The 15,382-nt window shown below is 41.1% G+C and overlaps 1 protein-coding gene across 1 annotated transcript in view; it reads right to left on the reverse strand.

Annotated features, from left to right (window-relative positions):
* The window catches only part of fgf11b (fibroblast growth factor 11b), a 108,659-nt gene that overhangs the window by 10,538 nt on the left and 82,739 nt on the right, over window positions 1–15,382 (reverse strand). The window contains 2 exon segments of the mRNA XM_062048108.1: window positions 1,409–1,490; window positions 1,492–1,608. Coding sequence (XP_061904092.1) covers window positions 1,409–1,490; window positions 1,492–1,608 — 199 coding nt within the window.

A 15,382-nucleotide genomic window follows, 5' to 3' on the forward strand; every position in this document is an offset into this window, starting at 1 on the left:
CATCAATTGTAGCGTCCAGAAGAAGTGCACACCAAGTCTGACGTTCTTTTTAAACTTTTATTGAGCATGCTATACTAACACAGCTCAACTTATCTCGTTCTTTCCAAAAGGAAAACCAATCCTCACTCCTCATTTCCGCAACAGCAACGCTTCCTCCTTCTTCGCCAATCACCTTACAGACGTGCTACGTTCACAACAAAGAGGATGCAGGATGAAGTGACAGAAATTGAAATTTTTGTATTGTAATATACATCAGGAAGTGTTGTGTAAGAAAGTGTTAAAAATAAAACCATCAAAAGCCATCTGCTTTTGTATAAAGATAAGTTAGGTTAAATGAAAATATTATTATTATTATTATTATCTATCTTACGGTATATCAAAAATAATTTGTGCAAAACTTAATTGAAATATTGTCGGTGTGGCCCTCCAGCAGTGCTCGGGTTGCTCATGCGGCCCCCGGTAAAAATGAATTGCCCACCCCTGGCCTATATCAAGGTTCTTATCCTTTTTGACCCAACTTTTCCCACTACAGTGGGGCCCAGGACCCATTTAAATATTAACACTGAATTAGTAATCTTACTCTTGATTTTAATCATATTCAAGAATTATATGTGAGATAGGCTACAGCACCCCCCCGCGACCCCGAAAGGGACAAGCGGTAGAAAATGGATGGATGGATGGATATTTAACCTACTCACAGTTTAACAGGATAAACCTTGTCAAATTATATGAAACCATGTGTTAATCACAAAAAATATTATCAAGGATTAGGTCAGGTTTGTTACAAAAATGAATACTCATCAAATATATTGCAACAGAAGGAACTCATAAAAACTGATGAATTATACATTTACATACAATTAGTCAGTGCTAAAATAGATACATTCTCACTAAATTAATATAAATAACAATGATATATATGTTTATTAAATAAACTGTCAACATTTTTTTTAAGTGCAAATGAAAAAACAGCTTAACAAGATATAATTTTTGCAATTAAGAATCTTCTCTATGACTTTAACTCCAGACTTCTTCTGCCACAAGTGGTGGAACAGTGTATTACAAATGAGAAGCACTGTGGCCCATATGCACCACAGCTGAGGTGGCCCTCTAGGTGGTGCCCTATGGTTAATGAACACTGGCCTAAATGACAGTCGTATCTTCTGCAAAAATGTTAGTTGCTCCAAAGGTGTGGTCATTCACTACCCAGATTTGACCTGTGGGCCATCAGTTGAATGACCCTGGTTTAAAAGCTTTGTGAGTACCTGAAAAGATAGAAACGCAATGTACAAGTGAAGCTCATTTATTCCAAATTATTGGATAATAACTTTAACCTGCAGCTGATTGAGGAAGTTTAGTTGAATGCCCATCCCTACTAAGTCCCTAACTCATACGAATGGAAACAAACCTTCGATAACTTTAGGCAGGAAGTGTGCAGCTCCTTTGTTCTTCTTTACCCGGTTCCCCTTCATGACATGGCCATCCCGGTTTGATACCGATATACCAAGAGCGGCCAGACTGGGTTTGCCGATAGAGCATGGAGGAGTATGTTACATAGTAGTTCTCAAACACACTCTCCTTGAACTTACACTCCGGAGTGAAGTTCTCCTATAAATAAACATGAAAAGAAAAATGGGGCAAAGGTACATACACATTAGCAACCATTGCAAGGGAAGCAAAATAATGCAATTGTCATGAGAGCACAGAAACATTGTATGTGTCTTTGAACATGAAGAAAATACTGCAAGCATGGGGTACAACAGGAGGAACATTCATGCCATACATGGCAAGACAACATTACCATCTCAGCTAACCAGTCCAGAGTCCCACAGGGAAAAGAAGATGAAAAGCATAGATCCAATAACACCCATTGTACAACAAAAGATACACAAGAGAGAGGGCACAATGATGTGCTTTTTATTTGTAATATTACAACTGCTTATTACATGTTTTTTCTCGTAATATTGTGTACTTATCCTCAAAAAAACTCAACTTTATTTTATAATTAATAGTTTATTCTTATAAGTTCAGGTTTTTATTAGAGCTGTCAAATGATTATTTTTAAAAAATCAGATTACCGTATCTTTTGGACTATAGAGCGCACCAGTTTTTGAGCCGCACCCACTCAATTTTTGAGGAAAAAAAATATTTCCAAATAATAGTCGCAACAGACTACAAGCCACAGATATATGCGTTGTGAAATGTGTTGTTTACGCATAAATATTTTGTAAATGTTTATTTACATACCATAATTGTTTCCCAACGGTGTCTGTAACATGCCAGTAAAACGGCTGATCAAACAGAACAGACCCCATTGTCGCTACGGAGATAAGCTCTCCAATCAGCTAAACAGACTCAAAAAGTCTACACTTACGTTTAGATTTACAAAACTGAAAACAGTACAAAAAGAATGCCATTGTAAGTTATTAATACTTATACAGACACTCTTAACGTGTTAGCATATTAGCTCATGCTAATGACACTAGCTTCATTACATGAAGATAGTGTGTACAAATATGCATGAAAACACTCCTACAGACATCAGACATAGTACGGTTTAGTGAGTAAGAATTGTTTTAGTTATATTTTAAAACTTACAAACGTTGCTTGGAGTGATGAATGAAAAATCCATTCGAGTAGAAACACTATGAACCATTACAAGACAGAACAGCAAATATATATCCGGTTGAAATTTTAAACAGAAAGGCACTGCAGTGAGCAAACCCGTCCAAAAGATGGCGCCATGGCACAAACAATAACACACCTTTTCAGTGTCTTTTTTTGTTTTATGTGTAGTAAAAAGGTAGCGGTTTGTAGTCCGGAATTTACAGCTATCACATTATGAAATTTGGATTAATCAAGATGAACCCCCAATATTTGAATACAAATGCAATTTTGTTGTCAGAATGTCATCCAGGCATGTTTTTAAACGTTTCACTTAAATGCATGTCATTTTTTGGCACAAAACTTGGTTACAGTTTTATCTAAAGTTCTTTCAGGCTGTATTTCTGATCACTGGCTATATAGCAGATAAGGTCAAATACCTTGTATGCTAAAAATAAATTGCATGATTAATCTAAGCGTGTACATGATTAATACAATATTTTTTTGTGATTAATCACAAGTTTAACAAGTTAATTTTGACAAAGGAATGTTGTTGTTCATCATTGTTGTTGTTGCTAGCGTGCCTTCTTCTCTCTTTTTATAAGGTCACGTAACTGTGACAGGGCAGTGACGTCATCATTCTCGGATACTACTGGCGGCTTCCTTGTCCGCACGTAAACGTCAAGACTGTGTTATCAGACTTTCCCACTCTGGTTCTCAAAAACTAGCGTTTCAGAACACCCAGAACACCATTTATGTGGGTATAAAAGGCTGAAACGATAGATTTCTTTACTAGTTCCACCTAAAAACGTTAACGTGGGAACAGACCCTTACTCTGTGTTTCAAGTGTTTGTTTTGACATTGTTCATTTCGGGAGGGGGTGGTTGAGTGTTTTGGTATTTTAGTTCCTGTCCTGTGCCCTTATTTTGTAGTATTTACTCCCTCGTGCTTTGCGCAGGCTTCCACACCTGCTGCCTGTACCTTTCTTCCCAGACAGCCCCGGATCATTGCTTTGCATTGCTTCACATACACTTGTGTTCCCAATACAAACAAGTTTTGTGTCTTGTGCAATTATTGGTGCACTACGCTTTTATTTATTTTCCTCCACTCCTTTTTGTGAGTGAGTTTTGTGTTCTTTTCTCCTCTCCGTGTGAGCGCGCCTTTTGCTCATATTAAATTATATTATTTTAAACATGGCCTGCCTCCCGTCTCTGCATCCTTGGGCTCACACCGCCAAGATGCGTTCCAGCTACTGACAACTGCAATATTTTGACCTTACTTAAACAATCTCCATACATTTCTTTCATGTTAAAAAAAAGAATGGATATTTACATTCTCCAATCAAAATTTGTTTGTCCAAACTGAAATCAAATATTTAAGTTCAGCCAGTTTTTGAAAATGATCATGTCCCAGCAACATCCCAACCCCAACCCCTCCTTCAGTGTGTCCTCACCATAAGGACAACTGAACTCTGTATAATGTTGATGGGTGATATTAAGCAACAGCGACATATATTCATCTCCCTTAGTCTCCATCAGGGTCTCGACAAGGTCCTTCTGCTGTCAGAGTGCAAAGCCAATCTGCTCAATTGATTAACACGGCTACAGCAAGGCAAAAATGGCTGAGCGGCGAGTTTCTCAAGACTTTGGGGAGACGCTAAAGGACCATCGCTTGGAATAGGCAAGCTTTAATGAAGAGCAAAACGTAGTTAGAGACTGTACATGAGACCTCCAGTTTCTCACTTGTCATAGATCATCACCTTTCTCCTTCACAGGGAGGCATCATCCTTCAGCTGACAATGCAATTTGGGACTTTGTGACCTTTCTCTGTCCACTCTGCAGCTCCAGGAGTTTATTCCTATTTAGCGCCTTCTCCCCAACCACAGCAAAACAAGCCTTGGCTTCTAACTCAACAAACTTACCCACTACTATGACCAACACGTCATGGAGTTATTTTAGGATCCTCTGACAGCTTTGATATCCTTTGCTCTGCTTACACAAAGAGGATAGGATCGATAGATGATCCTTTTCATTCATTATTAAACAGACCAGAGAGCTAAAGGGGCGGGAGGTGTCCGTGACGAAAAAGAAAAAAAAGTTGAAGATCACTAAAAGAGACTTGCTCTTCTACATCCTCTGCATTACCAAATCCAAGAATTCTAGCCAAACAATCCAAGTGCCTCTTGATCTGACACACAGCCCTGAGCATAGAGAGACCATCACACCGACAAAATATCCTTCAGCTCAACCTTTGAAATGACACCAGTGATAACCCTTTTTTCAAGTAATCCTATAATTACCCTTCACAATCACTCCCTTGAACTTATCCAAACTATAGAAACCACATCAGCCTTCTTTTATTCATGTAATCTCCAAAGGGATGGATGTTGTCATTAGATGGAGGAAAAAAAATCCAGACACGACCATGCAATCATTGTTCAATAAAATGATCTTTCATGGCTATTTAGCACTGACTTCCAAATCCTTGTCACTGTAATTACATCTATTTTTGAAACTCACCTTGAAGTAACCTCTGGATCCAAGCAAAACCACAGAATCCAACATCTTGGGTTATTTACGAAATCACCAAATCTACTATACATAAATTGTTACTGAAGGTTTGTTGGTGTTTGTAAAAAAGTATGTATGTTTTTAAAGGTGAACACAGTAAATTATTCCTATAGGCTCAATGCAAACTGTGTTATTTAATTTTCAAGTTGCCTAAAATTAAATACACCTTCAACTTTTATCTTCCGTAACTGATGGACGGACTTGGTTGGCTGTCATGTGTCAAATGCTAAAAATAATTTAAATGAAACCAGATGGGAGCTGTATAATATGTGGCATCCGTGCTGAGAATCCCCAAGACGGGGAGAACCTTTTTATGGTGCAGAGCATGGAATGCACCCACCCCCCCTCATCTCCCACCAATACACAACCCACCTCTCTGATTACATATATCCCACCTGCTTTAGGAAGCATAAAAGTACCAGTAGAGTGGAAAAACAAGTTGCTTTTATATTGAAGCTATTATCATATATATCTGATTTTGTGACACCGAAAGACATAAAGTTTGTGAATAAATAGATATGATCAAAATAGTATAAATCTCACGGAGATTCCCAAGCCATTTAGCGAGATAATGAGGAAGTAAAGGTCGGAACCGTAGATCCCTTCCCCACCAACAACAATGCTAATCATGCAAACTTTGTGAGAGCCAATAACGACTACTTTGAAAAAAAAAAATATTTCAATCAATCAATCAATGTTTATTTATATAGCCCTAAATCACAAGTGTCTCAAAGGGCTGCACAAGCTACAATGACATCCTCGGTACAGAGCCCACATAAGGGCAAGGAAAACTCACCCCACCCCAGTGGGACGTCGATGTGAATGTCTATGAGAAACCTTGGAGAGGACCGCATATGTGGGTAACCCCCCCCCCCCCCCCCCCCCCTCTAGGAGAGACCGAAAGCAATGGATGTCGAGTGGGTCTGACATAGTATTGTGAAAGTCCAGTCCATAGTGGATCTAACATAATAGTGAGAGTCCAGTCCATAGTGGGGCCAGCAGGAAACCATCCCGAGCGCAGACGGGTCAGCAGCGCAGATATGTCCCCAACCGATGCACAGGCGAGCGGTCCACCCCGGGTCCCGACTCTGTACAGCCAGCACTTCATCCATGGCCACCGGACCTGTGTGTCCCCCCCTCCTCCACAAGAGAGAGGGGGACAGAGGAGAAAAGAAAAGAAACGGCAGATCAACTAGTCTAAAAAGGGGGTCTATTTAAAGGCTAAAGTATACAAATGAGTTTTAAGATGGGACTTAAATGCTTCTACTGAGGTAGCATCTCTAACTGTTACCGGGAGGGCATTCCATAGTACTGGAGCCCGAATAGAAAACGCTCTATAGCCCGCATACTTTTTTTGGGCTCTGGGAATCACTAATAAGCCGGAGTTCTTTGAACGCAGATTTCTTGCCGGGACATATGGTACAATACAATCGGCAAGATAGGCTGGAGCTAGACCGTGTAGTATTTTATACGTAAGTAGTAAAACCTTAAAGTCACATCTTAAGTGCACAGGGCGCCACTGCAGGTGAGCCAGTATAGGCGTAATATGATCAAACTTTCTTGTTCTTTTCAAAAGTCTAGCAGCCGCATTTTGTACCAACTGTAATCTTTTAATGAGACCTGAAAATAATACGTTACAGTAATCGAGACGAGACGTAACGAACGCATGAATAATGATCCCAGCGTTGCTAGTGGACAAAAATGGAACGTATTTTAGCGATATTACGGAGATGAAAGAAGGCCGTTTTAGTAACACTCTTAATGTGTGACTCAAATGAGAGAGTTGTGTCGAAGATAATACCCAAATTCTTTACCGAGTCACCTTGTGTAATTGTTTGGTTGTCAAATGTTAAGGTGGTATTATTAAATAGATGTCGGTGTCTAGCAGGACCGATAATCAGCATTTCCGTTTCCTTGGCACTGAGTTGCAAAAAGTTAGCGGATTCAGAACCTTATATTGTTGATCCTGAATATAAGAAAGGTGAGCTACAAGTTTTTGAAGCTCTGGTTAACAAATCCAGCTTTAGTGAAACACTAAGCATCATGTAACGATACGATTGCTTACTAAACAATGTCTGCTCTTACTTCGATGACCAGTGATAGGATGTCCATATCTTTCTGTTTACATGAAGAAAGTCTCCCTGCAGACACCGTCTTCGGTTGTGTGTTTGTCTCCATCTACGGTTATAAATTGAATGTCACAGATGAGCAACGTCTAGATCAGTGGTTTTTAACCTGGGTTCGATCGAACCCTAGGGGTTAGGTGAGTCGGCCTCAGGGGTTCGGCGCAGCCTCCGCCACGGAGGTAAAGACACATCCGACTTATCGTGTAAATAAAAACTTCTCCCTATCGGCGTATTATGGATACCCCCAAACAATGTTCCCTCTAATTTTCCATCTGATTTGCAGGTTGTTTGATTGATCGATTGAAACTTTTACTAGCAGATTGCAAAGGAAGAGAATATATTATATGAAACAGTACAGTACATATTCCGTACAATTGATCACTAAATGGTAACACCCGAATAAGTTTTTCAACTTGTTTAAGTCAGGGTCCACGTTAATCAATTCATGGTAATGTGTGTAAGGTGTGTAATTTGTTGTGAGTTCATGCACTGTGTTGGTTTTGTTCAAAGAACAAAACCAACATGCACAGTTAGTTTTGTGCACCAGTAAAAAAACATATTTCTTTAAATTTGATTTTTTTAAATTTTTCACTAAGGAAGGGTTCGGTGAATGCGCATATGAAACTGGTGGGGTTCGGTACCTCCAACAAGGTTAAGAACCACTGGTCTAGATTCATGGCTAAATCCTCCTATTATTATTTACCATGAATTGATTAACGTGGACCCCGACTTAAACAAGTTGAAAAACTTATTCGGGTGTTACCATTTAGTGGTCAATTGTACGGAATATGTACTGTACTGTGCAATCTACTAATAAAAGTTTCAATCAATCAATCAATCAATCCAGATTAGAGGCATTATTTATTATCTAGAATAACTTGGAGGAGCCGAGACGGGATGATTGCTGCCGGCTCACAGTAAAAGCAGCAGGTCTACTTAGCTGTCTATATAATTGTGCCGCTGAAAAATAGTTTGTCTGCGTTAGCACTTATAATAACAATACCGCTAATATTTGGTCAATATTTAGGTCACGATATGTATAAAGACTATTGTTGGCGGGTTTTGGATGGTCATTTAGAGGGTTTTGTGGGCAAAATAAAGAGCCCCCATTGACTACTTTGTCAGTGGACTTAGAATTACAAAAAAATAAAAACATGTGTTCTTGTCGTATATAGGGATTGTGAAAGGTAAACAGCACATTTCTGTCAAATTGTTGCATATTTCCAGTATGACTGATTCGATGATATGGTTAGAGTGCAGAAGCGTTACTACAGTAACGTCAATCTCTGGAAACTGTCGAAGGTATTCGGCGCGTAATATTTAAAATGGCTGACTGAATTTGGGGCATTTTGTGATGTTTAGACGGTATTTTTACATACTTTGCGGATTGTAAATCCATTTGTATATGGTTTAATGGATACAATGAAACACAATTAAGCATATCAAGTCAACTTGTTTTTCCACTCTACTGGCACTTTAACTCTCCATGCCATCCTAAAGTGAGATTGATCTTATACTTCTAAACAAGACAGGTGAAGTACTAATAATATACACTCTGACGCTCACCAGGTAAAATCACAAATGCGATCGTTATTGTGTGTATGGTTAAAATAAAATGTACAGCGAACAAAAAACAATGGGCAATTTTAATAATGTAATATTTATGCTGATAAATACTTTAAAAGTTCTCAACTTGTTCTGACTAGGGTTGTCACGATACCAGAATTAAAGTAGTTAACACCGATACGATTCTTGTTACTCATTCGATATCACAATAACAATAAAAACTCAACCCACGCACTTTTAAAATTCACTATTGTTTCAAACTTTCAAGTGTTTAGGATCACTGTGTGTCAACATCCTTTTGCAAATAATTCAGATCGCAAGGTAACACTATATTAAAAAAAGAACAGCAGTGGCCTATAGCCTCCCTGTATATCTAAACAAATACTGTGAACATACATATAAATAACAACAATAGTCAACTATTTTACATTCTGAAAAGAACAGCAGTGGTGTAAATCCTTTAAGTATATAAAACAAACAGTAGTGTTCTTAATATTCTTTCAATATGGTGGTAGCGTGGCAACATCATAGTATTTGTAACAAAATCTGCTAATAAAAACACTAAAATAACAATTTAAAGACAAATGTTTGTGTTTTTATTTGTTATCAGGATCAACATTTCAAACTTTTCTATAGATTACGCCTTTTTTGCTCTTTTCTTCCATTTTTGCTGTTTTTTTGGTTTATTTGATTTCAATAATGTTCCATGCGGCCATGAAAAAAGAGCACCGTTCAGCAATTGGCCCCCAAGCCACACTTTGCATTCCTGGTGAAAGAAGTAAAGCAGTGGTGCTCAAAATATTGCCAAACAAGGAACAATTGTCTCTTAGCTACATTTTCTTAGCATTTATAAAAATGATAAAGATTGTTTTGCATGCTTCCAGAGCAGGAGTCGGCAACCTTCAGCACATACAAAGCCATCTGAGTCCATTTCCCAGCAAATGAAACCGCAAACTCTGATCACTAACATAACAATAACACTTCTTATAGTTGTATTACATTTATGCTATAGCATTTATGAAACTCTAGGCAGTGTGCTTCTTTGAACTCTCTTAACGAGAAGAAGTGAGATCTCGTACCTCCCTGTACAACTTTAGCAAACAAGGTCATCCTGAGTTTAAATGCCAAGATTTCCTCCAGCAAGTGCGGGGCTGTGCCTTCTTTCCCCTGAAAAATTTTGTTGAGCGTGTTAAGGTGTGCTGTCATATCCACCATAAAGTGAAGCTTTTCCAGCCACTATGGCTGTTCTAACTCAGAAAATGTTCAGTTCAGTTCAGCTCAGTTTTAATTTATTTCAAACATGCATACAATACAATGTTATGCATCACATTTTTCCAGTTGTTTCATTATAGCATGTCTGAAAAGGAGTAGGAAGAAGCAGAGCTTATTTAATCCTACCCCTTTTCATACCATAGCAATGTTATCCCATTTCCTTGTTCTCTGTTTGTAACAGAACAGTGAATAACAAATAATAAAGAAATAATATACCATAGTAAGTAAACAAATATTAAATACATAAATAATCATTATTTAAAAAAAAAAAAAAAAAAGGTTGAAGATGTTCATCATAATTGTTCTTTGTATTTTGTGAACACTTGTAGACATATCGTCCCTCTTCCGCTCCTATGGCGGTTGGGTTCTTTTTTGTGACGAAGGATGGTGGGTTGCGACCCTGTATAGCAGGGGTCTCAAACTCAATTTACCTGGGGGCCACTGGATGCAGAGTCTGGGTGAGGCTGGGCCGCGAGAAAAGATTTCTTTAAATAAATGCTGCATACTCCTCAGCATGTCTAGTTGTATAATGACGTTTCAAATTGTATCCCTTGTGCACCGCAACTTTCGCTGTGCAAATAAGACACGTCGGGGTGCCCCTGTGCTCAACAGAGAAATATTGCATCTCCCACTTGTCTTTGCTCATCACAAACCTTTCTCTTCACTGCAGGCTTTGAAAAAAACATGTTTGAGGTTGTGGAATATATTTGTATTTAGCCGACGCACGGAGAATAATGGACGTCCCACTGGGAGGAGGCCCCCCGGCAGGCCAAGGACCAGATGGGGGGATTACATCTCCTCTCTGGCCTGGGAACGCTTCGGGATTCCCCAGGAGGAAGTCGCAAATGTTGCTCTGGAGAGGGAAGTCTGGGGGTCTTTGCTGGAGCTGCTGTCCCCGCGACCCGATTCCGGATAAGCGGTTGAAGATGGATGGATGGATGGACGGAGAATAATGTTATTTCCGCAATGTGTGTCGTTCCGCTTTTCTTCCCTACAGCAACACGGCGGTCGGCGGATACCCGGGAAAGTACCGGGATAGCGAGCGCAAAAAAGTGACGGCTCCCGGAGTGTTATCCGGCGTCATATAGAAATATATGTAGTGTTCATCGTGTGAGGCAATGCAAACTAAACAATAAAAAACAAACAAATAATGGTTTGAATTGGTCCAGGTTATCGGGTACTGTTATTACTGACGGACAGGTGTGACTGCAGCCAGGCACGTAACAAAACCCTCGTCTCCATGGCAACATCTCTGTCGCTTTCACTCATTTGCCGCTTTTCCACTAACGCAGGGGTAGGCAACCCAGAACGTTGAAAGAGCCATTTTGGACCCAATTAACACAACGCTGTCAAGCGCCATTCATATAAAACTCGCGGGCCGCACTAACATTAAACTTTCATATTAAGGTGGGGGTCGCAAAATAACATATCGGCCCGCGGATCGCGTGTCTGAGACTGCTGTATAGACTACCAAACCCTTAACAAAATTACGGTTAAAAATAAATACTCTCTTCCACTGCTGAAGTCTTCATTTGCTCCTCTGCTTGAGGTAGTAGTATTTACTAAATTGGATTTACGTAACGCATATCACCTTGTGTGTATTCGTGAAGGCGATTGTGTCATGCCGTTCAGCCTCACAAATGCTCCTGGTGTTTTTCAGTGTTTAATTAATTATGTTCTCCGCGACATGATAGGCCGATTTGTGGTAGTCTACTTGGACGACATACTTATCTTCTCACGCTCCATTAAACTACACCATCAGCATGTCCATATGGTTTTGCAGAGACTTTTGGAGAACTGATTATTTGTTAAGCCCCAAAAGTGCACTTTTCATTCTCCCTGTGTCGTTTTTTTGGGTTGATTGTGGAAAGGGGGCGGGTTAGGCCAGACCCAGTTAAGGTCCAAGCTGTGTTAGACTGGCCAACACCGTCCTCCAGGAAGCTGTTGCAAAGTTTTCTGGGGTTTGCTAACTTTTACTGACATTATATTGGAAACTTTGGTAAAGTAGCTCAACCTTTAAATAGATTAACGTCCTCTAAAGTTCCTTTTTATGTGGTATTTGGAGGCTGACCAGGCCTTACGACGCTTTAAAGCCCTTTTTACCTCTGCTCCTATGTTAGTTCACTGGTTAATCCTGATCTCCCATTTTTTGTTGAGGTGGACGCATCTGACACTGCGGTAGGGGCTGTTTTGTCCCAGCATTCCAGTTCCACTCAGAGGTTGCACTCCTACGCCTTCTTCTCCAAACGCTTTTCTCCTGCAGAAGGAACTCTGATATCGGGAACCGAGAGCTTCTGGCAGTGGTCCTTGCCTTACAAGAATGCAGGCACTGGCCAGAGGGTGCTAAACACTCCTTTGTCATTTACACGGATCATCGGCACCTAGTCGATCTCCGCTCTGCTCAGCGTCTCAATCCCCGCCAGGCTCGGTGGTCCCTATTCCTCAAAAGGTTTGACTTTTGTATCACCTTTTGCCCTAGTTCACTCAATGTTAAACCTGACGCCCTGTTGAGGAGGTTCTCTCCCCCAACAGAAGACACTCCCCCAGAGACCATCCTTCCCCAATCCTGGATCCTGGGCGGATTACAGTGGGAGGTTGAGAGGCGTGTGTTGGAGGCTATCAAATGGTATATGGGTTATACTTGTATAGCGCTTTTCTACCTTCAAGGTACTCAAAGCACTTTGACGCTATTTCCACATTCACCCATTCACACACACGTTCACACACTGATGGCGGGAGCTGCCATGCAAGGCCCTAACCACGACCCATCAGGAGCAAGGGTGAAGTGTCTTGCTCGAGGACACAACGGACGTGACGAGGTTGGTAGAAGGTGGGGATTGAACCAGGAACCCTCAGGTTGCTGGCACGACCACTCTCCCAACCGCGCCACGCCGTCCCCATCAAGGACTCCTCATCCCCTGCTGCATGCCCTCCTGAGTGCCTTTTCATGCTGAGAAAACTCAGTTCAGAGGTCTTGTCGTGGGCTCACACCTCCAAGATTGCCGGCCACCCAGGTGCCAGACGCACTGAGTTTCTGCTCACTGAGCGGTTCTGGTGGCCAACCATTCAAACAGACACTAAGAGGTTCATGGTTGCATGCCCTGTCTGTGCCAGGATCAAAGCTTCCCATCAAGCTCCTGCAGGGTTTCTGCAGCCCTTTCCGATCCCCTCTCACATTGCTCTGGACTTTGTCACGGGTCTACTCTTCTCCAGGGTTTTTTTGTCATCCTCACCATTGTAGACAGATTCTCTAAATTCACTCATTTTGTGCCTCTTCGTAGACTTCCCTCCTCCCTGGAAATCGCCAAGCTTCTGGTCACCCATGTGGTTCGCCTTCACAGGATTCCTATGGATGTGGACTCAGACAAAGGTCCTCAGTTTTCATCTGCTACATAGAGGTCCTTCTGCAAATTGTTTGGGGCCTCCGTCAGTTTGTTATCAGGGTACCATCCACAATCTAATGGACAGTCGGAAAGAGCCAACCAGGACTTAGGGGCTGCCTTGAGATGTGTTTGTCACCAGCATCCATCACTGTGGTCCTCTTAGCTCCCGTGACTGCCTTCCTGCGCCGTGTGCACTGTGTGTGGCGTGATACCCATGCCGCCCTGTCTCGCACAGCCAGACGGAACCAAACCATGGCAAATCGCCATTGCAGACCAGCCGCCAACTACAAACCCGGCCAAAGGGTTTGGTTATCATCCAGAGACATTGCACTGTCAGGAGAATCAAAGAAACTGCCACCTAGATTAATTGGCCCATACGAGGTGAAGTGGATGATTACTCCTGTCAAGGCTCGACTCAAGGTACCCAAATCCTTCAAGTCCTATCCGGTCTATGATGTCTCCCGCCTGAAGCCTGTTGAGTCGAGCGACTTTAGCCCTCCACCAGTGTCTCCACCCGCTCTTCAGCAGGTGGAGGGTCATCCGGCCTTCAAAGTTAACACCATCCTGGATGCCAGGAAGTGAGGCAGGGTGGTGCAGTTTCTCATCGACTGGAATGGTTACCCCCCAGAGGATCGCTCCTGGATCTCTCGTTTTCTTATGATTGATAAAACACTAATTTCTGATTTTTATCGTAGATTCCCTGAAAAACCAAGAAGTCCGCCAGATGGCATATTTTCAGTTCCCTTATTTTTGTGAAGTTCAGTTTGTATTCTTACATGTCTCCTTCCCCCTGTGTTCCCTTTGTGGGTGGAGTTGTGAGATGTGCACAGCTGCTTCCAATTTACTCTGGTCCTACTTAAGCAGCACCTTGGCAGCTGGATGGCACTCGGCGATTCCACTCCTCGGCTCGCCACGCCTGACGACTTCCATTCTTCTAGTTTTTTGCTACTTGATATCATTCCCAGTGCCATCCAGCTTAGTGTTGTTTTTGTAGTTAGCACACCTTGCAACTCCGACCCAAGTTTAGTTTATTTTACACAGCATTGTGACACTACTTCAAAACAACAATGGCTGGAGAGCTACTCATTTTTTGTAACGTTTATTTCCATAGCTTATTTCTACCTAAACAAAGGGAATACGCTTGTTTTGCCAGAGCCTAACAAAATGTTGGTATCCACAACTCACATTGTGCATTAAAACATTTTATTCATCTCCATCTTTTATTTTTTTTTCGTATGCATTTCTTTATAGTGCAGATTTTTTTTTAATCCCTATAAAAAGGACAAAAAGAAATTATTTTGTGTTTTATTTATATGACTAGCACTATTTAAATTGTACATTATTTAAGAAGCAAATCTGCACTCAAATAGTGCAACCATTGTTTTTATGCTGAATTGAAGAGTTATAAAAATGCTGAGAGTTTAAGCAAATATTCTTTGACCCTTTGGTGAGCGACTCAAAATCAGCTGACGAGATACCGGTAACTCACGAGCTACTGGTTGGAGACCCCTGCTTTTGACAATCCTAGTTCTAGCATTTCTGACATGCAATTATTTGCAATCTCCTTTTTTAGACAGGTTTCACAGTGTCATACAAGCTCCCTGCTTCTATTGACTATCCCACCACTTCCCATGGTACGATATGTGAAAAGCTGTGCAGCCTAAGTAATATAGATATGGTTAACGTCATGTTTCCATAATACTGCTGCAGCAAACTCCGTCTTTTCAAACCTCCCATTTGCAGAATTTCCATGAGCCAACAGCAGGCCTGTCGCTGATGTTGTTTTGGAGCCAGATGTAGCTGCTCTATGGCGCACCATGTTATGTAAGTCTATAGGACATGGATGTGCTTATTAAAAGGG

The sequence above is a fragment of the Entelurus aequoreus genome, linkage group LG05 (assembly GCF_033978785.1).
Source record: "Entelurus aequoreus isolate RoL-2023_Sb linkage group LG05, RoL_Eaeq_v1.1, whole genome shotgun sequence".
Taxonomy (NCBI): Eukaryota; Metazoa; Chordata; class Actinopteri; order Syngnathiformes; family Syngnathidae; genus Entelurus; species Entelurus aequoreus.